The sequence below is a fragment of the Tachyglossus aculeatus genome, chromosome 5 (assembly GCF_015852505.1).
Source record: "Tachyglossus aculeatus isolate mTacAcu1 chromosome 5, mTacAcu1.pri, whole genome shotgun sequence".
In the NCBI taxonomy this organism is placed as follows: domain Eukaryota; kingdom Metazoa; phylum Chordata; class Mammalia; order Monotremata; family Tachyglossidae; genus Tachyglossus; species Tachyglossus aculeatus.
The window spans coordinates 15823867-15851084 of record NC_052070.1 but is presented as its reverse complement, the minus strand read 5'-3'; the positions used below and the strand labels follow the sequence as shown (position 1 = coordinate 15851084).

The following is a 27218-nucleotide window of genomic DNA, read 5'->3' as shown; positions in this document are numbered from 1 at the left end:
TTCATTTATTCATTTGTATTTATTGAGCACTTACTATGTGCAGAGCACTGTACTAAGCACTAGAGAGAGTACAATACAACAGTAAACCGGCACATTCTTGAGGAGGAGCTTACAGGCCATAAGTGATAGAAATGAAGATATTTTCACATTTGAATCCATGATCTCTTTCAGCAAGACCTGTCATAAGTCTCTCTTTTCACAATGTAAATTGGATGAGTTTCCATAAACCAGACAAGCAGGATAACTGAATCAGCCTCTAACCCTCAAGAAGCTGTATGGCCTAGTGGAAAGGGTACAGATACGGAAGTCAAGGGACCTGGGTTCAAATTCTGGCCCTGCCATTTTTCCTGCAGTGTGATCCTAGGCAAGTGTTTTAACCTGTCTGGGCCTCGGTTTCTTCATCTGTATGTTGGAGATTAAAGATATGAGCCCCTTGTGAGCGTGGCTCAGTGGAAAGAGCCCGGGCTTTGGAGTCAGAGGTCATGGGTTCAAATCCCGGCTCCGCCAACTGTCAGCTGTGTGGCCTTGGGCAAGTCACTTAACTTCTCTGGGCCTCAGTTACCTCATCTGTAAAATGGGGATTAAAACTGTGAGCCCCCGGTGGGACAACCTGATCACCTGGCAACCTCCCCAGCGCTTAGAACAGTGCTTTGCGCATAGTAAGCGCTTAACAAATACTGTTATCATCATTGTGAGACAGGGACTGTTTCCAACCTGATCATGTCTGAAGCCAGTATGCTTTTCCCCTAAACATGGCTAGAAGAGCACTTAGGGCCAATAGAACAAGACACATCCCTAGCTAAAATCCCATCCTCATAATAATAACAATAATTATGGTGCTTGTTAAGTGCCTACTAAGTGCTTGCTGAGAAGCAGCGTGGCCCAGTGGAAAGAGCACGGGCTTGGGTGCCAGAGGTCATGGTTCTAATCCTGGCTCCACCACTTGTCAGCTGTGTGACTTTGGGCAAGTCACTTAACCTCTCTGTGCCTCAGTTACCTCATTTGTAAAATGGGGATTAAGACTGTGACTCACACGTGGGACAACCTGATCACCTTGTATCCCCTCCCAGCGCTTAGAACAGTGCTTCACACGTAGTAAGCGCTTAACAAATGCCAACATCATTATTATTATTATTATTAAGTGCCAAGCACTGTTCTAAGCTCTGGGGTAAATACACATTAATCAGGTTGGACAGAGTCTCTGTCCCACACGGGGCTCACTCTCTTCTTCACCATTTTACAGCTGTGGTAACTGAGGCCCAGAGAAGTGAAGTGACTTGCCCAAGGTCACACTGCAAGTTCTTCTGACTCCCAAGCCCGTATTCTGTCCACTAAGCCATCCTGGCCAGTGGCTCAGCAGAAAACGATTTCTCAACCAGTCGTCTCCTTTCAGTTTGTTCCCAGTCCTTAGACACGATGACTTCCATTCTCCAAACTACAGTTCCCTCAGAGAGCAGTGCTGGGTGTAGCCAAAGGAGCTTTTCAAGCTTTTTCCTTTTCAATCAGTCAATCAATCAGTGGTATATATTGATCGCCTACTAGGTACAAAGCACTCTTCTAACACTTGGGAGAATATGATGCAAGAGAATTAGCAGACTCCCCATAATGAGTTTACAGTCAGATTTTCCAGTAAAGCAGGCATTACTTCCTTTGGCTTCACTCCCTTTCAAAGCTGCTTGGAGAGAGCGTTGCTTGTTGGCACACCTATCGATAGTACTACTAATGATAATATTACCAATTGTGGTATTTAAGTGCTTACTATGTGTCAAGGAATGTATTAAGCATTAGGGTAGATGCAAGATAGTCAGATCAGATACAGATACATGGGGCTCTGTAGCCTAAGTAGGAGGGGGAGCAGGGATTTAATCCCTATTTTACAGATGAGGAAATTGAGGCACAGAGAAGTCAAGTGATTTGCCTCAAGTCACCCAGCAGGAAACTGTCAGAGCTGGGATTAGAACCCAAGTCCTCCAACTCCCGGACCCATTCATTCGTTCATTCAATCGTATTTATTGAGCACTTACTGTGTGCAGAGCACTGTACTAAGCGCTTGGGAAGTATAAGTTGGCAACATATAGAGATGGTCCCTACCCAACAGCGGGCTCACAGTCTAGAATCGGGAGACAGACAACAAAACAAAATATGTGGGCAGGTGTCAAGTCATCAGAACAAATAGAATTAAAACTAAATGCACATCATTAACAAAATAAATAGAATAGTAAATATGTACAAGTAAAATAGAGTAGTAAATCTGTACAAACATATACAGGTGCTGTGGGGAGGGGAAGGAGGTAGGGTGGGGCGGATGGGGAGGAGGAGAGGAAAAAGGGGGCTCAGTCTGGGAAGGCCTCTTGGAGGAGGTGAGCTCTCAGTAGGGCTTAGAAGGTAGAAAGAGAGCTAGCTTGGCCCAGGCTCTTTGCATTAGGCCACACTGCTACCTCTAAATCAATCAATTAAATCACTCCCATTTATTGAGCATTTACTGTCTATGGAACACTGTACTAAGTGCCTTGGAGAGTACAATAAACAGGATTGGGGGACATGTTTCCTTCCCACAATGAATTTACAGCCTAGGACCCCCATGCTGCACCTCAGGTTTGAATTTCTGCCCCCATGCTGAAGCCACCCTGATTCCAGTGACATTGTCATAAGCCACAGAAGCAACACAGGGATTGATGAAGTGAGTAGGCTGTCTCCTGAGGGTAGAAAAACTCCAGAGATTGCCCATCCACCACAGCATCAAACAAAAGCTCCTCACAAAGGGTTTAAAAGCACTTAATCCCCATGCCCCCTTGAACTTCAACTCACTAATCTCCCACTACAACCCAGCCCCCACACTTTGCTCAGTGGAAAAGAGCATGGGCTTTGGAGCCAGAGGTCATGGGTTCAAATCCCGGCTCCGCCAACTGTCAGCTGTGTGACTTTGGGCAAGTCACTTCACTTCTCTGAGCCTCAGTTCCCTCATCTGTAAAATGGGGATGAAGACTGTGAGCCCCCCGTGGGACACCCTGATCACCTTGTAACCTCCCCAGCGCTTAGAACAGTGCTTTGCACATAGTAAGCGCTTAATAAATGCCATCATTATTATTATTATTACTACTGCCTACCTTCTCTGTGGGCCTCCATCTCCTCTATCTCACCACCAGCCCCTCACCCACTTCCTGCCTCTGGCCTGGAACTCCCTCCTCAAATTACTCTCCTCCCCTTCAAAGCCTTATTCAATCAATCAATCGTATTTATTGAGTGCTTACTATGTGCAGAGCACTGTACTAAGCGCTTGGTTAAGGCACATCCCCTCCAAGACATCTTCCTTGACTAAGCCCCCCTTTCTTCTTCTCCCCCTCCACTCTCTGTGGCCCTGATTTGCTCCCTTTGTTCACCCCTCCCGCCCCCAGCCCCACAGCACCTAGGTATGTATCTGTCATTAATTTATTTATATTAATATGTTTCTCCACCCCATAGGCTGTAAACTCATTGTGGGCAGGGAATGTGTCTGCTTTTTGTATTGTACTCGTCCAAGCACTTAGTACAGCGCTTTGCTCACAGTAGCGCTCAATAAATAGGATTGAAAGAATGAATCCTGGGTGGGTGCTGGATTTAAGTGGTCCAGAGTTCATTCCAGGCAGGCTCATCCATCTGAATAGAAATGGTGTAGGGCTCAAGGCCCTACTGAGAGCTCACCTCCTCCAGGAGGCCTTCCCAGACTGAGCCCCTTCCTTCCTCTCCCCCTCGTCCCCCTCTCCATCCCCCCATCTTACCTCCTTCCCTTCCCCACAGAACCTGTATATATGTATATATGTTTGTACATCTTTATTACTCTATTCATTTATTTATTTATTTATTTATTTATTTATTTATTTATTTATTTATTTATTTTACTTGTGCATATCTATTCTATTTATTTTATTTTGTTAGTATGTTTGGTTTTGTTCTCTGTCTCCCCCTTGTAGACTGTGAGCCCACTGTTGGGTAGGGACTGTCTCTATATGTTGCCAACTTGTACTTCCCAAGCGCTTAGTACAGTGCTCTGCAAACAGTAAGCACTCAATAAATACGATTGATTGATTGATTGACTTCAAAAGCCTCAAAGCACTTAGTAAATACTCTAGGAGTGATTGTGATTTGTCAGAAACAAATGAAAACGGGGCCCTTTGTCTTCTGTTTCTTCTACATCTCAGGAGGTCATTTGCCTGTGGCTATTGACGGAATCACACTTTTTAATTGCTTTTTAAAATGGTAATTTTTTAAGTGCTTACTATGTGCCCAGGCATTGTACTCTAAGCCTAGAGCAGAGACAAACTAATCTGATTGGTCACAGTCCAACATGGAGAATCACAGTCTTAATCCCCATTTTGCAGGTGAGGTGAGTGAGGCACAGAGCAGTTCAATGACTTGCTCTTGGTAAGCAGACAAGTGGTAGAGCAGGAATTGGAATCCAGGTCTTCTGACTTCTAGGTCTGTGCTCTAACCATCAGATGATAGTGGTTCTCGCATTTGACCTAGATACTGTTGTTGTGGTAACTGTAAAGGGAGTTCCTAGAAATAGTTAGTTTAGTTAAATAAATCAGATTAATTGTGTTTTGATACTGAGCACACTTCATCATTTCTTTGAAAAGTTAAAATTATGGTAGCAAGATGTTCAGTATAAATATTCAAATAATATCATGCTTTATTAATAGACCCCATTTTTTTAGTGCTAGGAAGAATTATGGCAGAGCTGTAAATGGCATCATGTTCCCTCCCCCAGAAGCCGTTGGAGTGAAGAGGAGAAATATAACCTCTTTCATTAAACGGTGGCATTATAATTACAGACCTAAAAGAAGCTATTAAGGGTATTTTACTTTTAAGTAGTTGGAAGAAATTGATTTAACAATTCAAGCACCTTTGAAAAGGAAATCATTTATAGATCATTTATGTTTACTGTAGCTGTGGATATTTATGGTGAGGGACAAAAAAAACCCCAGAAAATTAAGGATTCCATAAAATGCTTTACCAAACACAATTTGATATTTTGGGTAAGGCTACATTATCAGAGAAAAACGAGCATCCAGAAGAATAAATTCTGTTGTTAACTGAAGGAGAAGTTTTAAGTTATAGCGAATAGGACTTGGAATGTGCAGTAGAGAATCATTAAAGATAAGATTGCGGATAACAAGGCCAACAACACAGGCAAGGCTGCTGCAGCACTGAGTCAGTGTCCTCAGCCTCAAACTCTACTGGGAGGGACAAGTGTGGAGAAGGGAACCAGGCAGGATGGAGTCTGAAGCAGCTGCTGCATAATGAACTGGAAACAGGACACCCGCAAACCGGGGGAGCAGAACCCACAATTTAAAAACAAAAGGGATTGGCAGTGTCAAACAATTCTCCATAGCAGTGGGTTTTTGGAAGACAGCAGCAACACAGACTGAACTGGCAGACAGCAATGTGGAGAGACTTGCCTGCTTCGGGCAAAAGCATTGCCAAGATCGGGTGAGTGGCAGTCTCAAAAACAGACACGGGCCCTGGGAATCAACTGTCTTTAAGTGCACACCACAGGCCAGGGACTGTTGTTCACACATTAGTCTTTTCAAACCTTCTCTCTCTCATTCTCTCTCTCTCTCTTTTTTGCTCTCTCTTTCTCACTCTATTGTTCTCTCTTTTGCCCACTCTCACGCTCTCTCTCCCTCTTTTTCTCACATTTTTTCTTTCCATCGTCCCTGAAAGTCAGAGGTCCTGGGTTCTAATGTGAGCTCTGCCACCTGCCTGCTGTGGGGCTTTGGGCAAGTCACTTAATTTCGCTATGCCTTAGTCTCTTAATTTGTAAAATGGAGGTCCCATACAGGTTTTCCATCCTACTTACATTGCGAGCTCCATGTAGGACAGGGACTGCATCCAACTTGATCATCGTATACCCATTCCAGCACTTAGTACAGTACTTGGCACATAGTAAGTACTTGAACAGTTATCACATCATTGTTATTATTTCTCTCTCTCTAGCTCTCTATGTCTATGTTTTATTGTCTCTTTCTCTTTTCTCTCTCCTCTCCGTATGTTGCACATTTCCAATAAAGTATGGAAGGATATTTTGCAACAATAATTCTCAAACTGCAGGGAAGAGCAGCTTTGCCTAGTGGTTAGAGTGCAGGTCTGGGAGTCTAAAGCACCCATTTTCTAGTCGTGGCTCTCCCACTTGTCTGCTGTGTGACTTTGGGCAAGCCAGTTCACTTCTCTAGGCCTCAGTTACCACTTTAAAATGGAGATTAAGACTGTGAGCCCTGTGTGGGACATGGACCGTGTCCAACCTGCTTACCTTGTATCATCATCATCATCATCAATCGTATTTATTGAGCGCTTACTATGTGCAGAGCACTGTACTAAGCGCTTGGGAAGTACAAATTGGCAACATATAGAGACAGTCCCTACCCAACAGTGGGCTCACAGTCTAAAAGGGGGAGACAGAGAACAAAACCAAACATACTAACAAAATAAAATAAATAGAATAGATATGTACAAATAAATCAAATAAATAAATAAATAGAGTAAAAAAATATGTACAAACATATATACATATATGCAGGTGCTGTGGGGAAGGGAGGGAGGTAAGATGGGGGGGATGGAGAGGGGGACGAGGGGGAGAGGAAGGAAGGGGCTCAGTCTGGGAAGGCCTCCTGGAGGAGGTGAGCTCTCAGCATGGCCTTGAAGGGAGGAAGAGAGCTAGCTTGGCGGATGGGCAGAGGGAGGGCATTCCAGGCCCCGGGGATGACGTGGGCCGGGGGTCGATGGCGGGACAGGCGAGAGCGAGGTACGGTGAGGAGATTAGCGGTGGAGGAGCGGAGGGTGCGGACTGGGCTGTAGAAGGAGAGAAGGGAGGTGAGGTAGGAGGGGGCGAGGTGATGGACAGCCTTGAAGCCGAGGGTGAGGAGTTTCTGCCTGATGCGCAGATTGATTGGTAGCCACTGGAGATTTTTGAGGAGGGGAGTGATATGCCCAGAGCGTTTCTGGACAAAGATAATCTGGGCAGCAGCATGAAGTATGGATTGAAGTGGAGAGAGACACGAGGATGGGAGATTAGAGAGAAGGCTGATGCAGTAGTCCAGACGGGATAGGATGAGAGCTTGAATGAGCAGGGTAGCAGTATGGATGGAGAGGAAAGGGCGGATCTTGGCAATGTTGCGGAGCTGAGACCGGCAGGTTTTGGTGACGGCTTGGATGTGAGGGGTGAATGAGAGAGCGGAGTCGAGGATGACACCAAGGTTGCGGGCTTGTGAGACGGGAGGATGGTAGTGCCATCAACAGAGATGGGAAAGTCAGGGAGAGGGCAAGGTTTGGGAGGGAAGACAAGGAGTTCAGTCTTCGACATGTTGAGCTTTAGGTGGCGGGCAGACATCCAAATGGAGATGTCCTGAAGGCAGGAGGAGATGCGAACCTGGAGAGAGGGGGAGAGAGCAGGGGCAGAGATGTAGATCTGGGTGTCATCAGTGTAGAGATGATAGTTGAAGCCGTGGGAGCGAATGAGGTCACCAGGGGAGTGCGTGTAGATCGAGAACAGAAGGGGACCAAGCACTGAACCTTGGTGAACCCCCACAGTGAGAGAATGGGAGGGGGAGGAGGTGCCTGCAAAAGAGACTGAGAAAGAACGACCGGAGAGGTAAGAGGAGAACCAGGAGAGGACGGAGTCTGTGAAGCCAAGGTCAGATAGCGTGTTGAGTAGAAGGGGGTGGTCTACAGTGTCAAAGGCAGCTGAGAGGTCGAGGAGGATTAGGACAGAGTAGGAGCCGTTGGATTGTATCTACACCAGTGCTTAGAACAGTGCCTGTCACAACATAGTAAGTGGTAAACAATTATCATTTTAAAAAAATGAAAAGAAAAAGAATAGGAAAGCAGAATGGTCTAGTGGAAAGAGCATGGGCCTGGAGATGAGAGGATCTGGGTTGTAATCCTGGCTCTGATAATTACTTAGGCATATGTGACCTTGGGCAAGTCAGTAAGCCACTTAATTTCTCTATGCCTCAATTTCTTCAACTGTACAGGGGGAAAGACACGGCCTTGGGAGTCAGAGGACCTGGATTCTACTCCTGACTCTGCCCTCTACCTGCTGTGTGACCTTGGGCAAGTCACTTAGCTTCTCTGTGCTTAGTTCCCTCATCTGCAGTGTGGAGATTCAATACCTGTTCTCCCTTCTACTTAGACTCTGAGGCACATGTGAGACTTGATTATTGTCTATCTACCCCAGTGCTTAGGACAGTGCTTGGCACATAATAATAGTAATGATAATAATTATCGTGATATTTGTTAAGCACTTACTATGTGCCAGGCACTGTATTAAGCACTGGGGTAGAAACAAGGTAATCAGATTGGACACAATCCCTGTCCCACATAGGGCTCATAGTCTTAATCCCCATTTTACATGTGAGGTAACTGAGGCACATAATAAGTAACAAATACCACAATTATTATCATTATTATTATTCTTTTTATTATGAACATATAGTAAAAACTTCACAAGTACCATAAAAAATAAGAAGATCCGGAGACCTCTTTCTTTGACTCTTAGGTGGGGGAAGGTTCTTCATCCCCATTTTATAACCAGGAGCCCGAAGCAAGAACAGATTCCTCAAAGGTGGAGCTAAGCTCTCCCTCAGGGGTACTGATCACCAGACCATCCCTCTAGGCCAGAGCTGCCTTCCCACGCCAACCCTGGGCCTGCCCATACTGGCAGAACAGTAAACGTGAACAGCAGGCCAGAAAACACCCAGCTACTTCAAGTAGCTCTGGTCAACCAGTTTCCCCCTCAATCTGATCCTTCTCTGACCCTGGTATGTGGTGTATGTTGTTTGTCTTATCACAGTTCTAAACACTGAGGTGGATAAATTACTCAGGTTGGATATAGTCCCTGCCAGTACATGAGACTCAAAGGTCATGGGTTCAAATTCCGGCTCTGCCAATTGTCAGCTGTGTGACTTTGGGCAAGTCACTTAACTTCTCTGTGCCTCAGTTACCTCATCTGTAAAATGCGGGTGAAGACTGTGATCCCCCGAGGGACAACCTGATCACTTTGTAACCTCCCTAGTGCTTAGAACAGTGCTTTGCACATTGTAAGCGCTTAATAAATGCCATCATTGTTGTTATTATTATTGAATCCCCATTTTACGATGAAAAAACTGAGGGAAAGCGAAGTTAAATGACTTGCCCAAGTTCACCAAGCAGAGCCAGGAGTAGAACCCAGGTCCTCTGACTCTGAGCTCCTTGCACTCTCCATTAGATCAAGCTGCTTCTCACTTCCCCCTTCCCAAGATATTAGTGGCAAGAGCACGGGCTTGGGAGTCAGAGGATGTGGGTTCTAATTCCACCTCCGCTACTTATCTTCTGTGTGACCTTGGGCAAGTCACTTCACTTTTCTGGGCCTTAATTCCCTTATCTGTAAAATGGGGATTAATACTGTGAGCCCCATGTGGGACAGGGAGTGTGTCCAACCTGATGACCTTGTATGTACCCCAGTTTTTAGATCAGTGCTTGCCACATAATAAGCACTCAACAAATAACATAATTATCATCATTATTATTATTAGTCTAAATTGCTAATCACAGAAGCCATAATAACTTTAGTAGGAGAGTAATTTTGTCAAAAGCATTTCTTTTTTTAATTTATTGGGCGTACATATACCAAGTCTTGACTGAATCCAAGTGTATCCAAAAGAGAGCATCATTTTTTTTTTTCCCGTGGACCGTGGAAGTTAAATGAGATGTGAATAGGGATGCTTTGAGCAACCGCTTGACTAGTATCAGTTGCTAGGATACACAACCTGTGAGGAAACCCCCTCAGGAAGGATGTTGGGAGACCTGGAAGGAATAGGGAGGTGACACCGTGAGCCCAATTTCCATCCTTCAAAACTCAGGAAGCCCCAGCTTGGTGGTGCTTTTCAACATTTGTACCCAGGCCTACCACTCCAGGGGTCCAGGCCTAAGCAGGACTAGACCCCAGTGGAGAAATAGAAAAACACCCAGGGAACTCAAAACTGTTGAGGGAGCTGAGGAGCTGGGCTGGAAGCGAGAGGGAGCCTCAATTCGAACACGTGATAGAGCACAGGCCTGGGAGACAGAAGGACCTGGTTTCTAATCCCAGTTCTGGCACTTGTCTGCCTGTGTGACCTTGGACAAGTCACTTCACTACTCTGTGCCTCAGTTACCTCGTCTGTAAAATAGGGATTCAGCCTGTGAGCCCCAGCGTGGCTAGAGCCTGGGCCTGGCAGTCAGAAGGTCGTAGGTTCTAATTCTGGCTCCACCTCTTATTTGCTGTGTGACCTTGGGCAAGTCACTTCACTTCTCTGGGTCTAGTTATCACATTTGTAAAATGAGGATTGAGACCGTGAGCCCCATGAGGGCAGGGACTCTTTCCACCCCCATTTGCTTGTATCCACCCCTGTGCTTAGTACAGTGCCTGGCACATAGTAAGTACTTAACAAGTACCCCAATTATTATTATTATTGACAGGGACTGTGTCCATAATGATTAGCTTGAATCTACCCCAGTGCTTAGAAGAGTGCTTGACACATAGTAAGCACTTAAAAAATGCCTTCATTCATTCATTCAGTCATATTTATTGAGCGCTTACTGTGTGCAGAGCATTGTACTAAGTGCTTGGGAAGTACAAGTCGGCAACATATAGAGACGGTCCCTACCCAACAGTGGGCTCACAGTCTAGAAGGGGGAGATAGACAACAAAACAAAACATGTGGACAGGTGTCAAGTCACCAGAATAAATAAAAATAAAGCTAGATACACATCATTAACAAAATAAATAGAATAGTAAATATGTACAAGTAAAACAAAAAGAATAATAAGTCTGTACAAACATATGTACTGGTGCTGTGGGGAGGGGAAGGAGGTAGGGCAGGGGGTGGGGAGAAGGAGAGGAAAAAGGGGGCTCAGTCTGGGAAGGCCCCCTGGAGGAGGTGAGCTCTTAGTAGGGCTTTGAAGGGAGGAGGAGAGCTAGCTTGGCGGATGTGCGGAGGGAGGGCATTCCAGGCCAGGGGGAGAACATGGGCCAGGGGTCGACGGCAGGACAGGCGAGAACAAGGTACACAAAGAGGTTAGTGGCAGAAGAGCGGAGGGTGCGGGCTGGGCTGTAGAAGGAGAGAAGGGAGGTGAGGTAGGAGGGGGCGAGGTGATGTAGAGCTTTGAAGCCGAGAGTGAGGAGTTTTAGCTTGATGCGTAGGTTGACTGGCAGCCACTGGAGATTTTTGAGGAGGAGATTAACATGCCCCGAGCGTTTCTGCACAAAGATGATCCGGGCAGAAGCGTGAAGTATAGACTGAAGTGGGGAGAGACAGGAGGATGGGAAATCAGAGAGGAGGCTGATGCAGTAATCCAGTTGGGATAGGATGAGATACTGAACCAGCAAGGTAGCGGTTTGGATGGAGAGGAAAGGGCAGATCTTGGTGATGTTGCGGAGGTGAGATTAGCAGGTTTTGGTGACGGATTGGATGTGAGGGGTGAACGAGAGAGCAGAGCCGAGGATGACACCAAGGTTGCGGGCTTGTGAGATGGGAAGGATGGTAGTGCTGTCTATAGTGACAGGAAAGTCAGGGAGAGGGCAGGGTTTGGGAGGGAAGATAAGGAGTTCAGTCTTGGACATACTGAGTTTCAGGTGGCGGGCCGACATCCATATGGAGATGTCCTGAAGGCAGGAGGATACCCAAGCCTGAAGGGAGGGAGAGAGAGCAAGGGCAGAGATGTAGATTTGGGTGTCATCTGCGTAGATATGATAGTTGAAGCCATGGGAGCAAATGAGTTCACCGAGGGAGAGAGTGTAGGTAGAGAACGGAAGGGGACTAAGAACTGACCCTTGAGGAACCCCTACAGTAAGGGGATGGGAGGCGGAGGAGGAGCCCTCAAAGGAGACTGAGAATGAACGGCCAAAGAGATGAGGAGAACCAGGAGAGGACGGAGTCTGTGAAGCCAAGTTTGGATAGCGTGTTGAGGAGAAGGGGATGGTCCACAGTGTCGAAGGCAGCTGAGAGGTCGAGGAGTATTTATTTCAGTGTCGGGGGAAGGGGGTGCTGGAATAACCAGAGAGAAGAACTGCAAAGTCACAGGCTACTTAACCTTCCTGAACTCCTGAACCATACCAGTAGTTATGGATTAGGTCTCAGGAAGGAAAATATTTCTAGACTGTGAACCTGTTGTTGGGTAGGGACCGTCTCTATATGTTGCCGACTTGTACTTCCCAAGCACTTAGTACAGTGTTCGGCACACAGTAAGCGCTCAATAAATATGATTGAATGAATGAATGAATTTCACTTTGTGTTAGGAACAGTGCTTGACACATAGCGCTTTAAAAGTATTATTATTATATAATGGATTTTATTTTAAGCTCTTTTGGTCCCCTGCACTGATATTAACTGGAGCTGCTAAAATTCCAGATCTGTTAAGTGCTTCATTCTCCCTTTGGTTTGTCCTAAGAGTCTGTTTAGTTTTAGAAACATATACTCTCTCCTTGAAAGTAGATATACAAGTGCATGGCACTTGCACAGTCATAACCTCTTTATCACCTCACTAAAGAGAGCACTCTAGATGGTAAGCTCCTTGCGGGTTTACCAATTCTTATGATTGTGCTTAGTCCAGTGCTCCGCACACAGTAAGTGTTCAGTACATACCGCCAATTGATTGATTGATCCAGAAGCACCACTTTTTGTCGTCTCCCACTCCCTGACTTGCTCCCTTTGCTCTTCCCCCCTCCCAGCCCCACAGCACTTATGTATATATCTGTCATTGTGTTTATTTGTATTGATGTCTGTCTCCACTCCTCTAGACTGTGACCTTGATGTAGGCAGGGAATGTCACTGTTTATTGTTGTATTGTACTTTTCCAATCGTTTAATACACTGCTCTGCACATAGTAAGTGCTTAATAAATACAGTCGAATGACTGAAAGCCCTTTGGCAAGGCATCTATATACCAGCCACAGGACTGGACCAGACGTGTCAAATCCCAGCCAGTTCCAGGACTGGATTGAGTCAAGTCACTGGATGATGGTGGCAGCTTAGAGGGAAAATTGTTGGTTTCAGGACTCTGAGAAAAAGTGAAGATCACTCTCTGCGGCTGCACCTGGGGAGGTGGATTTGTAAAATGCTCGTCAGAGGGGGGCCTAGAAAGCATCCTGAGTGTGGAGGCAAAGGAAAGACTTGGCATAGGCCTAGGAGAATCGCAAAAGAGGGCACAGTCAAGAAAATTCATAGCCTGCAAGACTGAACCATGACATGGTCAGTTGGATTTCCTTGTATCCACCCCAGCGCTTAGTGCGTGGAACATAGTAAGCGCTTAAAAAATACCGTGACTGTAATTATTATCATTACTGTTATGATTACTCCAGTGAGCAAACGCCCATCCACGCAGGAAAGCACTTTAAATAATGCTGAGCGCTCAATGCAGTGACCAGAAGCTTGACTTCAGAGTCACACTTCCACGCTCTGGATATACTTAGGTTTACACCTGGGTTTGCCACTTCACAGTCTGGTTCAAGTGAAGACTGTGAGCTCATTATGGGCAGGAAGTGGCATTGTTTATTGTTGTATCGTATTTTCCCAAATGTTCAGTACTGTGCTTTGCACACAGTAAGCTCTCAATAAATATCATTGATTGATTAATTAAAAGGGAGGGAGAACAGTTGTGTTTCTACAGTTGTGGAAATGTTGGCTCAGAGAAGTTAAGTGATTTGCCCAAGGTCACTCAGCTGACTTGTGGCATCTTTCCCAAATGGTATATTGACTTTAGAAATTGATCCTTTCAGTGAAAGTGCAACTTTTTTATAACTTTTTTATAACAAATACATTCATTCAATTGTATTTATTGAGCGTGTGCAGAGCACTAGTACTACATAACCTGCTCAAGAACTGATTTAAATATGCATATACTCATTGTTCCTGATTTTTATCTCGTTAGTAGGAAATGCCTATTGATACATTAGTTTTTAGGAGTGATTTTTACAGATAAGATGGATCCTGCAATGCAAACTCCTTGGTATGAATAGAACGCTAGGGAGAAAAAAAATAAATGCTATTAAAATGCTATTTTTCTACTTGAGACCTTATATAATATAATTATTCAACAGCTCTTTTTTTAAGTACACCACGTTTCCTATTGGTTTGACCAAAACACCTTACTGCAGTTCCTTTTTTCCTTTCTTTTTTTGTGTACAGATTACCCTGATCCTGAACATTTTTGCTGGAGAGAATATCTGAAAGCTACACAGACATCAGCGGTTCCTGCCAAAGCATTTAAAACGGTCAGTCTCTCAGGAAGCTATTCAGTTTACAAAATGATTTAACTGAGACGGTACTTCCACTGGTGAGGAAATGGAGAACTGTGTATATTCCACGTCTTCATGGCCAGTTTGCCTTCATTAGGTCTTTTTTTTGTTTATTTGTTTTTGGATACAGCGCTACTCTCATTTCTCCTGAATAAGAATTGTGGTGTCCATTAAGCACTTACTATGTGCCAGGTACTGTCCAAAGAACTGGGGGAAATACAAGGTAATCAGTTTGGACACAGTCCCTGCCCCAGATGAGGCTCACAGTCTTAACCCCCATTTTACAGGTGAGGAAACTGAGGCACAGAGAATAATAATAATAGTGATGGAATTTGTTAAGCGCTTACAATGTGCCGAATGCTGTTTTAAATGCTGGTGTAGATACAGGGTAATCAGGTTGTCCCATGTGGGAGTCACAGAGAAGTGAAGTGACTTGACCAAGGTCACCCGGCAGACAAGTGGTGGAGCCGGGCTCAGAACCCAGGTCCTCTGACTCTCACACTGATCCTGAATGCAACCAATGCACATGATTGTCAAAAACCAATGTTGATCACAACCCTTCGTCACATGTGAGAAGCAGTGTGGTGTAGAGTAAAGACCATGGGTCAGAGAGTCAATCAATCAATCAATCGTATTTATTGAGCGCTTACTGTGTGCAGAGCACTGTACTAAGCGCTTGGGAAGTACAAGTTGGCAACATATAGAGACAGTCCCTACCCAACAGTGGGCTCACAGTCTAGAAGGGGGAGACAGAGAGCAAAACCAAACATATTAACAAAATAAAATAAATAGAATAGATATGTACAAGTAAAATAAATAAATAAATAGAGTAATAAATATGTACAAAACTATATGCATATATACAGGTGCTGTGGGGAAGGGAAGTAGGTAAGATGGGGGGATGGAGAGGGGGCTCAGTCTGGGAAGGCCTGCTGGAGGAGGTGAGCTCTCAGTAGGGCCTTGAAGGGAGGAAGTTAGCTTGGCGGATGGGCAGAGGGAGGGGATTCCAGGCCAGGGGGATGACGTGGGCTGGGGGTCGACGGCGGGACAGGCTAGAACGAGGCACAGTGAGGAGATTAGCGGCGGAGGAGTGGAGGGTGCGGGCTCGGCTGTAGAAGGAAAGAAGGGAGGTGAGGTAGGAGGGGGTGAGGTGATGGACAGCCTTGAAGCCGAGGGTGAGGAGTTTCTACCTGATGTGCAGATTGATTGGTAGCCATTGGAGATTTCTGAGGAGGGGAGTAACATGCCCAGAGCGTTTCTGGACAAAGACAGTCCGGGCAGCAGCATGAAGTATGGACTGAAGTGGGTAGAGACACGATGATGGGAGATCAGAGAGAAAGCTGATGCAGTAGTCCAGACGGGATAGGATGAGAGCTTGAACGAGCAGGGTAGCGGTTTGGATGGAGAGGAAAGGGTGGATCTTGGCAATGTTGTGGAGCTGAGACCGGCAGATTTTGGTGACGGCTTGGATGTGAGGGGTGAACGAGAGAGCGGAGTCGAGGATGACACCAAGGTTGCGGGCTTGTGAGACGGGAAGGATGGTAGTGCCGTCAACAGTGATGGGAAAGTCAGGGAGAGGGCAGGGTTTGGGAGGGAAGACAAGGATTTCAGTCTTGGACATGTTGAGTTTTAGGTGGCGGGCAGACATCCAGATGGAGATGTCCTGAAGGCAGGAGGAGATGTGAGCCTGGAGGGAGGGAGAGAGAGCAGGGGCAGAGATGTAGATTTGGGCATGTCAGAGGACATGGGTTCTAATCCTGAATCTGCCCCTTGCCTCCTGGGTGACCTGCAAGTCACTTAATTTATCTGTGCCTCAGTTACCTCATCTGTAAAATGGAGGATTAAATACCTGTTGTTCTTCCTGCTCATTAGACTGTGAGTACCACATGGGACAGGGGCTATGTCCAACATTTTAATCTTGTATCTCCCTCAGTAGTTGCAAGTACCACAAGTACCACAGTTGTTATTATTATTATTTTTGTTCTTATTCAAATTTCAGTGGATTGAATAATTTAAATGAGCTTATTACTGTTAGAATAACTGTCTACCTGAATCATGGTGTGTTTTTCTCTATGCTTTCTCTCCTTTTTCTCTTTTTATCTCTGCCATTCTGCTTCATCTTTAATAATAATAAAAATATAATAATAATATCTATTAAGCATGTACTAAGGTTCAGAGTTTAAGTTGGAGGGAGAACAAGTATTGCAACCCCATTTTTCAGATGAGAAAACGAGACTCAGAGAAGTGATAGCAAGTCAGGGGGTAGAGCCTGGACTAGAACCCAGGTCTCTTGATTCTCCTTCACCTCCTCCTCTTCCTCCTCCTCCTTCGCAATATGGAGCTTGTGAAGAGAAGGGTTTCAGGCTTTTATTTGTTTCAAATTCAACTGAATCACTGGCAGATCCAGGTTCACTTTTTTTTAAAAAAAGGAAGCTTCCATTACAAACGCAAGTAGAACCACCACCAGGAGCCGGCTGCTGCTGCTGCTGCTTTTGATAATAATAATAGTAATTATTGCTGAACACTTAATATGTGTCAAGCCCTGAACTAGCACTGGAGTTGATGTCAGTGATGATGATAACAGTTATATTAATTATATATTATTATTATTATTCCTAAGTACTTAGTTATATTAATTATATATTATATTATATTATATTATTATCATTATTATTATTGTTCCTAAGTACTTACTATGTGTCAAGCCCTGAATTAGCACCGGGGTAGATGATAATGACGATGATGATAACAGTGATAATGTTAATAATAATAATAATAATAGTAATGATAGTATTTGTTACGCATGAATATTTGTTAATATTCCAAACACTGTTCCAGGTGCTGGAGCAGGTAAAAGATAATCACGTGATTGTTTTAAAATATTAATCCTTTTATTATTGGTCCATATTTACATGTTCTTTGATTATGCAAGGTTCCCCCGTGGAACTTACAGTCTAAGTAAGAGGGAGAACAGATATTGAATCCTCATTTTGCCGATGAGGCAACTGAGGAACAGAGAAGTTAAGTGATTTGCCCAAGGTCACACAGTACTCATGTGGCGGAGCTGGGATTTGAACCCAGGTTCTCTCTGCTCTTTCCACTAGGCCATGCTACTTCCTATTACTAGATACAGTGCAATCAGATCACACCCAATCCCGGAAGGGAGGACAGGTCTCATATCTTGATTTTTACTGAGGCACCAAAAAGTTAAGGGGTGTCCCCAAGATCGCACAGCAGGGTAGGGTTTTGTCCTGAGCTGTAGCACTACCTCTGTGACCTAACCTTCCTGAGCTTCCTTCTCCACCTTTGAAAGTGATAATGCTAATGCTTGTCTCTGTGCCATTATATTCTGAGCTTCTCAGAAAAAAGGCCCTATACAAATTCAATATATCATTGAATCATTTCATCCCTTGGCCTGTTTTGAGCAATGGCTTTAGGTTAATTCCCTGCCATGACTGAAATGAGCCCATTTCTAACACCCAATTATAATGAATTTCACACAAAAATGATTACTTTAATAGTGGTTTGCCCATGTAATTTATTATCTGTCGAACATCAATCTGCATAATCAGCTTCATTCATGTCCTGCTGCCTTTCTTGGATGGGTCTCATTGGCCTAATTCATATCTGTCCTGATTGTTTCAGAGGGCTTCCCACGGGTTCCTGGCGAATATGAAACTTGAAGTGGTGGATAAACGGAATCCCAGATTAATCCGCGTAGCCACCATTGCAGATGTAGAAGACCAAAGGATAAAGGTGAGGCCTTTGGGACATTGCTTCCATTGCCTTAATTTGGTTTCCTTTTCATTTCCTTTGGATGACCTTGCTGCCAGCAGATTAGTCTGGAGAAGAACAATGAATCACATTGCTCTCATTCCTCTAGCCTGTAAAATCATTTGGGCAGGAAGTGTGTCTTCCAGCACTGTTATATTGTAGTCTCCAAAGTGCTTAGTACAGTGCTCGGCACACAGTAAATATGATTGATCAATTGAATGATTGATGCTTCTGACCTTGTCAGTGGCGATTGGCTAGGTGTGCTCGTGTCCCTGAACAGAAGGTTGAGGTTAGCGCAAAGCTGATTGGAGTGGCCCTTGCTGCTTCTGCTTTTGGCTACGGCCCGCTGCCCGTCAAGCGCTTAATACAGTGATTTGCAAACACTAAGCGCTCAATAAGTACCATTGATAGATTGAAGAGCAGCCTAGAAATTAGAAAGTCTAGTTTTTTTTTTTGGCATTTATTAATCACTTACTGTGTGCCGAACACTATTCTAAGCCCTGTAGTAGATATGACTTAATCAGGTCAGACACAGTCCCTGTGTCCACAAAGGAATCACAGTCTGCATAGCTGGGAGGACATGCTTCAGATCCCCATTATAAAGAGGAGGAAACTGAGGCCCAGAGAAAGGAAGTGACTTGCCCAAGGTCAAAGCAGGCAGGTGGCAGGGCTGGGATCAGAACCCAGGTCCTCTGACTCCCATGCCGGTGCTCTTTCCAATAGTGTCACTCTGCTTCCCACAGTATTGAGCCAAGATCCTCACCATAGCTTTCTGGGCCCATGTTTCACCTGTCTGTGCATGTATCAAGAACAGAAACAAAGTGAATCGCTGATCTGACAGGGTGAACGGTACATTTTTCTGAACTCGCCCCATTTAAACCTTCAGTATAGCTTCAGGTGAGTTTAGCCTCCATAGCCAGTCGTGTGAGCAAATGTATCGACAGCAGTTATTCCATGCTTCTGGTGTGCAGCGCACTCTGTAGTAAGTAAGCTCTTAGGAGAGTACACTGGAGATGTCCTTGCCTTCGAGGACCTTACAATATAATGCAGTTTTTCTTTTTCTTTTTGTGGTATTTTTTAAGTGCTTACTTTGTGCCAGGCACTGTACTAAGCACTGGGTCGATATAAGCTAATCAGGTTGGACACAGTCCATGTCCCACGTGGAGTTCACAGACTGCATTCCCAATTTTACAGGTGAGGTAACTGAGGCATGGAGAAGTGAAGTGACTTTTTCTTTTTTAATGGTATTTGTTAAGGGCTTACTATGTGCCAGTCACTGTTCACCACATTGGACATAGTCCATGTCTCACATGGGGATCATAGTCTTATAGATGAGGTAGCTAGGCACAGAGAAGTGAAGTGATTTGCCCAAGGTTATACAGCAGACAAGAGGCAGATCCCAGGTCTTTCTGACACTTAGGCCCATGCTCTCTACATTAGCCACCCTGCTTCTCTCTTAGAATTCCTTTTAATTGTGTCAAATGCAAATCAAAACTATTGAACATAAAAAAGCTTTACTTTTGAGGCAATGTATTCTATATTCATTTCCAGATGTCAGGCGGTGCAAATGTACTAAAAAGAATGATTTTGATTGCATTTTTTCGCAGCCAGTAAGCCTAAAGGATCTGAGAAATTCATTAAATTATCCAAAACACATAATGTCAATTAAGAAACCACTTTCCAGAGTCATGGTTCATTTTCATAACAATAAAAAACTGAAAGCAATGTTACTTTTACACGTTTTGTGCTAGAAGAAGCAAATTATTCATGTTTTAGGTGAAGGTGGTCACCTAATGGATAAAGCTCAGGTCTGGGAACCTTTAGGACCTGGGTTCTAATCCAGGTTTTGTCACTTGCCTGCTGTGTGATATTGGGCAAGTCACTTAACTTCTCTGTGCCTCTGTTTCCTTAATTTCAAAATGAGGATTCAATACCTGTTCTCCCCCCCTACTTAGGTGGTGAGCTTCATATGGGTCAGGGATTCCATCTGGAGTGATTAGCTAGTATCTATCCCCGTGTTTCAACAGTGCTTGCACATAGTAAGCGCTAACAAATACTGTAAAAAAAAAAGGGGGGGGGGGAGAAACTTCTGGGTTTTGTCATTTCTTGAGTGAAGGATGCTAAGTTGTAAGCACGTATTTCAGATCCAGATCAAGTATTTAATCAATTCAGAGATTCTGTTAAATATTTGAGGTGATAACATCTGAATTGGCCATAAATCGATGCAGGAAGAATCACGTCGTGTCTTAATTTTTTCGAGGAATGTGAAAAAATAACAAAAATAGTTTACAGATTAGTTTTTTTACCCTTCGATGTTAATATCCATTTGAAATTTAGGGTGAGAACTTGATCATTCCGAATTCTGGTATAATAATGATGGCCTTTGTTACACGCTTACTATGTGCAAAGCACTGTTCTAAGCGCTGGCGGGGGTACAAGGTGATCAGGTTCACAGTCTTAATCCCCATTCTACTGATGAGGTAACTGAGGCTCAGAGAAGTTAATTGACTTGCCCAAAGTCACACAGCAAATGTGTGGTGGAGCCGGGATTAGAACCCATGATCTCTGGCTCCCAAGCCCATGCTCTTATATTTTGATATTAGTGGAGTCCTTGATTTTCACACTTGGTATTTACAGTAGTTGATGCTGTGGTCTGGAAATCAGTTTGGGGCTCACACCTGACCAGTTTTGTTTTCCTTAGCTATTTGCAAGATTTAACCAAGCAGAATGTCAGGGAAGTCCACAAATTTTATGCTGTCTTCCAAGCAGAAAGTTAATTAATATCCAATGAAAGTACCCTTCCAAGCACTTCCCACTCTCTCCCCACTTCTCTCCCTACTTCATACTTCATGCCGCTGCCCGGATCATCTTTGTGCAGAAACACTCTGGGCATGTTACTCCCCTCCTCAAAAATCTCCAGTGGCTACTAATCAACCTACGCATCAGGCAAAAACTCCTCACCCTCGGCTTCAAGGCTGTCCATCACCTCGCCCCCTCCTACCTCACCTCCCTTTTCTCCTTCTACAGCCCAGCCTGCACCCTCTGCTCCTCTGCCGCTAATCTCCTCAATGTGCCTCATTCTCGCCTGTCCCGCCATCGACCCCCAGCCCACATCATCCCCCTGGCCTGGAATGCCCTCCCTCCACACATCCGCCACATCCACATCCTCTCTCTTCCTCCCTTCAAAGCCCTACTGAGAGCTCACCTCCTCCAGGAGGCCTTCCCAGACTGAGCTCCCTCCTCCCCCTCCCCATCCCCCCGCCTTACCTCCTTCCCCTCCCACAGCACCTGTATATATGTATATATGTTTGTACGTATTCATTACTCTATTTATTTATTTTATTTGTACATATTTATTCTATTTATTTCATTTTGTTAATATGTTTTGTTCTGTTGTCTGTCTCCCCCTTCTAGACTGTGAGCCTGCTGTTGGGTAGGGACCGTCTCTATATATTGCCAACTTGTACTTCCCAAGTGCTTAGTACAGTGCTCTGCACACAGTAAGCGCTCAATAAATATGATTGAATGAATGAATGAATGAAGAGCTTAGCGCCTTGTGCACAATAAGCACTCAAGGAATATGATCGAAGTACTTGAATGTCCAAATTTGTACTAAGCATTCTTAATTACCTGAGGATCAGTGTGGTCTAGTAAATAGAGCACAGACCTGGAAGTCAGAGGACCTGGATTCTAATCCTGGCTCTTCCACATGCCTGCCATTTGACCTTGAGCAAGTCACTTTACTTATTTGTGCCTCAGTTTCTTCATCTGTAGCATGGGGATTTTATGCATGCTCTCCCTCCTACTTAGACTGTGAGCCCCATGTTGGGGAGGGACTGTGCCCATCCTGATAAACTTGTATCTATTCCAGTGCTTACTACAGTGCTTGACACAAAGTAAATGCTTAACAAATAAAACAAAAAAATAAAATAATGATGGTGATGATAATAATGACAATAATAGTAAAATGTTGAAATAATTCAGGCAGATGTGACACATCTACTCTGCTTCTGGTATCTAATTGATTATTATTATTAATAATAGTAAAACTAATAGTAGTAATGGGAAATAATTCAGGCAGATGTAAGCTACCTGCTCTGCTCCTGGTATATAATTGATTATTATTACTAATAGTAATAATATTAATAATGATAATAATGAAATGATTCAGGGAGATGTAACCCACCTCTGCTCCGGGTTTTCAGTTGATTCACTCCAATCAGCCAACATTTCTGGGAACGTTGCTTTTCAATTCCCCTTCACCCAGATTTCTAAAAAATGGACAGTCAGTAAAAGGGCAGAATCAATCAGTCAAACAGTTGTATTTATTAAGTGCATCCTGTGTGCCGAGCATTGTACTAAGCACTTGGGAGAGTACAATATAACGTAATCAGTAGTCACGTTCCCTGCACATAAGGAGCTTACAGTCTAGAACCGAAGTAGGTGATTCTCTTCCAAAAGGCCTTCCCCGAATAAACCCTCTTTTCCCTGGCTCCCTCTTCTTCCTGTGTCGTCGTTACACTTGGACCTGTTCCCTTTGGGCATTTGATATTCACCCATCCCTCAGCCCCTCATATATGTCTTGTCTTTTGCCGTCGAGTTGTTTCCGACCCATCACGACACCACGGATACATTTCCTACAGAACACTCCGCTCTCCATCTGCAATCGTTCTGGTAGTGTATCCATAGAGTTTTCTTCGTAAAAATACGGAAGCGGTTTCCATTGCCACCTTCCCCGCAGTACACTCGAGTCTCTGCGCTCGACTCTCTCCCATGCTGCTTGCTGCCCAGCATGGGTGAGTTTTGACTTGTAGCATATTGCCTTCCACTGGCTAGCCATTGTTCAAGCTAGGAATGGAATGGATAGGCCTCTGCTTGACTCTCTCTCCCTTAGCCAAGACTGGAAGAGTACTGGAAACTCTCCAGGTGTGACCCTGAGAGGCCCCTCATTTATGTACATATCTATAAATATTTGTTCATATTAATGTCTGTCTCCCCATTTATACGGTAAACTCATTGTGGGCCGTGAACATGTCTACCAACTCCATTGTGTTGTACTCTCCCAAGCACTTAGTACAGTGTTCTGCACTTAGTATTATTACTATAAAGTGCCGTTGAGTCATTTCCGATTCACAGAGACTCCATGGATATACTTTCTCCAGAACGTCCTGTCCTCTGCCATAATCCGCAACCTTTCTAAGGGTTCTTTCAGTATCATTGTTATAATCTCTATCCATCTATCTGCTGGTCTGCCTCTTCCACGTTTTTTCTGGACTTTTCCTAGCATTAGTGTCTTCTCCAGAGAATTAGTCCTCCTGATTATCTGTCCAAAATAATCTGTCGAGTCATTTGACCTTCCAAAGACTGCTGTGGTTTAATTTGCTCTAAAATCCATTTATTTTTTTGGGCAATCCATTGTATTCGCCAAAGCCTTCTCCAACACCACATTTCAAAAGAATCGGTATTCTTTCTATCCTGTTTTTTCACTGTCCAGCTTTCAGGTCCTTACATTGTCATTGGAAACACCACAGAGTTGATCATTTGCATTTTTGTGTTAATTGTTACATCAGCACATTTCCTGACTTTTTCCAGGTTCCTCATTGCAAGTCTTCCTTACATTAATCTTCGGCATATTTCTTGGCTACTAGTTCCTTTTTTTTTTGACTGGCGATCCCAGGAGAGAAAAACTGTCAACAGTTTCCGTCTTCTCTCCATTCCCTACAATTGTGTTAAAACTTCCAGTTGTCATGATCTTTGTTTTCTTGACATTTAGATGTAGGCCCATCTTTTTCCTCTGTTCCTTAACTTTTGATAATAAGCCCTTCAAATCTTCTTCACTTTCTGCTAGTAGAGTTGGATCATCAGCATAACGAAGGTTGTTTATATTCCTTCCTCCAATCTTTACTTCCCGTTCATCCAATCTGGTTTCTCTCATTAGGTATAATTAGGTGTAAAGGATGAACAGATAAGGCTATAAGATACATCCTTGTCCTACATCCTTACTAATGGGAAACCAATCTGTTTCTCCATATTTTGTTCATTCATTCATTCAATCATATCTATTGTGCACTTACTATCTGCAGAGCACTGTACTAAGCGCTTTGTTCTTAACATAGTCTCTTGTTTGTCGCACAGTTCCATATTAATGCGATTAAATGGGCTGGCATGCCCATTTCCCTTAATGTGCTCCAGAGTTCCATGTGATCCACGCAGTCAAGGATTTACTATAATTAATAAACACATGCTGATGTCCTTTTATATTGTCTTATCCTTTCAATTATCCAAAGGACATCAGCAATAATATCTCATGTCCCTCATCCTTTCAGGAATCCTGCTTGAATATCGGACAGTTCACATTCCATGTAGGTCTCCATTCGATGCTGTAGAACTTTTAGCAGTACCTTGCTGGTGTGTGGGATCAAGGAAACTATTATAATTGTCGCATTTTCAGTGGAAAGAGCACGGGCTTTGGAGTCAGAGGTCATGGGTTCAAATACCAGCTCCGCCAATTGTCAGCTGTGTGACTTTGGGCAAATCACTTAACTTCTCTGGGCCTCAGTTCCCTCATCTGTAAAATGGGGATTAAGACTGTGAGCCCCCGTGGGACAACCTGATCACCTTGTAACCTCCCCAGCGCTTGCAACAGTGCTTTGCACGTAGTAAGCGCTTAATAAATGCTATTATTATTATTATTATTATTATTATTATTACTATATTGGAACATAAACTGATCTCTTCCAATCAGGTGGCCATTGAGTGGTTAGCCATACCCATTGACATAATTTGGTAAGGACTTTAACCTATTCCTCTCCAGCTGCCTGAAACACCTCAGTCGGAAGCTTATCAAAGTCAGGTGCCTTATTTTTGGCAAGGCAGTATAAAGCTGGTGTAATTTCACTCCCCATGATTAGTGGCTGTAATTCAAAAGGAACTTCTTCAGATACTTCTTGTATATTGCTATCTTTCTGGTATAGTTCCTGTGTGTATTCTTTCCATCTTAGATTCCACTGGCATCATTTATCATCAGTCCATTTTTGCTTTTGACAAAGCTAATCCGAGGATGAAATAATCCCTTAATTCCTTTGATCTTCCGAAAGTGCTCAATAAATATCACTGATCATTATTTTGTAAAGTGGAGGGAAGGGAAAGAGTGGAATAAAAGGGGAAGGGACTCCTATTCTCAGGTGATTAGTGTGTACAGTCAGTAGTTTCAGAAGCAGCGTGGTGTAGTGGATAGAGCAGGCCTAGGAGTCATAAGGTCATGGGTTCCAATCCTGCCTCTATTTGCTGTGTGACCTTGGACAAGTCACTTCACATTTCTGTGCCTCAGTTACCTCATCTGTAGAATAGGGATTGAAACTGTGAGTCCCATTTGGGGCAAGGACTGAATCCAACCTGATTTGCTTGTATCCTCCCCAGCACTTAGAAAGCTTTGCTTAGTACAGTGCTTTGCTACAGTCCTGTCCCACACTGGGCTCACAGTTTGAGCAATTGGAAGCCAAAGTACTTAAATCCCATTTTACAGATGTGGAAGCGGGGCATAGAGAAGTGAAGTGACCTACTCAAGGTCACACAGTGCACAAGTGGCAAAACCAGTATTAGAACCCAGGTCTCTCGACATGCAAGCCTCTGCTGTCCCACCAGACCATCTTGCTTTTCCTCTCTATTAGCTACCTCTTGCTTCTTTTCTCTGGGCAGTTTTGCAGGGAAAATTCCCCCAGAGAAGACTTAAACTTTAGGGGAAAATCACGGACCTTTTCTCCCACCAAGACTCCTGCTGCTTCCCTGTCACAAGGGAGGATAGAGTATGGCTTTTGGGGTGGGGCTTCTTTTGCCCAGGAAGAGGTGGAAATCTTGTATATTTCCAGGGAAACATGATATTTCCCCTGTGTTGAAGATTAGAAATCTTTTATCAATCACCATGTTTGCCTCTTGTGTAATTCATATTTATGATAATCTACTATGAATGTCCATGTTTCTGTTCAGTTTACCTTTCATCTTCATAATTATGCTTTGCTTAACATGCTCTGTCTAATCAGAAAGTCTACTACTGGCACTTGATTAGAAGGTCCCTGTAATGTCTTCATTGGGTTGATGGAGCCTCTCCCAAAATTAGGCCTTTATTTGGGAAAAATGACCTTCTCCAAATAAACATACCAGGAGTACTTAAAACAAAGTAATATTCAATAAATATTTGCCCAGTGGGAACTGCAACTAAGTGATGAAATGAATAACAAATGAATTCCAAATAGATGCTTTCAGTATAAGGCCTGCTGAATCACTTATAAATTAAATCCCTCCAATAAGACTTTTCATATTTAATGCATTAACTCTATGTATTTATGGCCTTTCGTAAACTGAATTAAGAATCTTCTGGCCAAGAAGAATAAGCACAGATCATTTAACAGCTCATTTGGAAAACAGGACTGAACTTTAGTTTAAGCAGTTCAGTTTCTGTTTCTGTTTCAAAAGATAAAGGGAAATTGGTGTGGGATAACAGTCTAAATCCAAGCCTATGAGTAAAGAAATGACATTTTTAGTTAGGGCTTGACTGTCAGTGTCCTGTTTGCCTTTGAGAAAGTCTCACGACTTCTGTGAGTGTTTGTGGTGGTCAAATATTGAAAGAATTCGGGAGGGAACATTTATTAGACTTGACAAAATTCCTCACTGGGATGCCTGTTTGAAAGATCTGCCATTTAGAATAAAATGTTAGTACTGAATTACTTAATTAGTGTCTGCTCATTCTACTCCTCAGGCTTATAAATATGAATAGGCTGAGTAATATGATGGTGCTTATCCCCATTTGGGAAAGATTTGGAAAATGTAATCGCTTCGAAAATTGTGAAAAAGAGCAGAAAAAATAGTTTGGAGGTGAGGAGGAGTGACTGGGAAGTAGCTTTGTTTCACAGCACTGGTTGGTGCAAAAACAGCGTGGCCTAGTGGAAAGATCCCAGTCCTGGGAACCAGATGGGCCTGGTTCTAATCCCAGCTCTGCCACCTGTGTGCTGTGTGGCCTTGGGCAAATAACTTCACTTCTCTGGACCTCAGTAATGTTATCTGTAAACTGGGGATTAAGACTGTGAGCCTTATGTGGGACAGACTGTGTCCAACCCAATTATCTTGCTCCTACTCCAGCACTTAGTACAGTACCTGGTAGA

General features: G+C 43.8%; 1 protein-coding gene and 1 non-coding gene across 2 annotated transcripts in view; one reads left to right on the top strand and one right to left on the bottom strand.

Annotated features, from left to right (window-relative positions):
- L3MBTL4 (L3MBTL histone methyl-lysine binding protein 4) overlaps window positions 1-27218 on the top strand; it is a 412230-nt gene that overhangs the window by 81603 nt on the left and 303409 nt on the right. The window contains exons 10-11 of the mRNA XM_038747457.1: window positions 14177-14262; window positions 17932-18042. Of these exons, the coding sequence (XP_038603385.1) occupies window positions 14177-14262; window positions 17932-18042 (197 nt within the window). The remainder of the gene's footprint in view (window positions 1-14176; window positions 14263-17931; window positions 18043-27218) is intronic.
- Window positions 22867-23004, bottom strand: LOC119929157. The gene has a single exon (XR_005451295.1). It is a non-coding gene; the product is annotated as a small nucleolar RNA SNORA7 (small nucleolar RNA).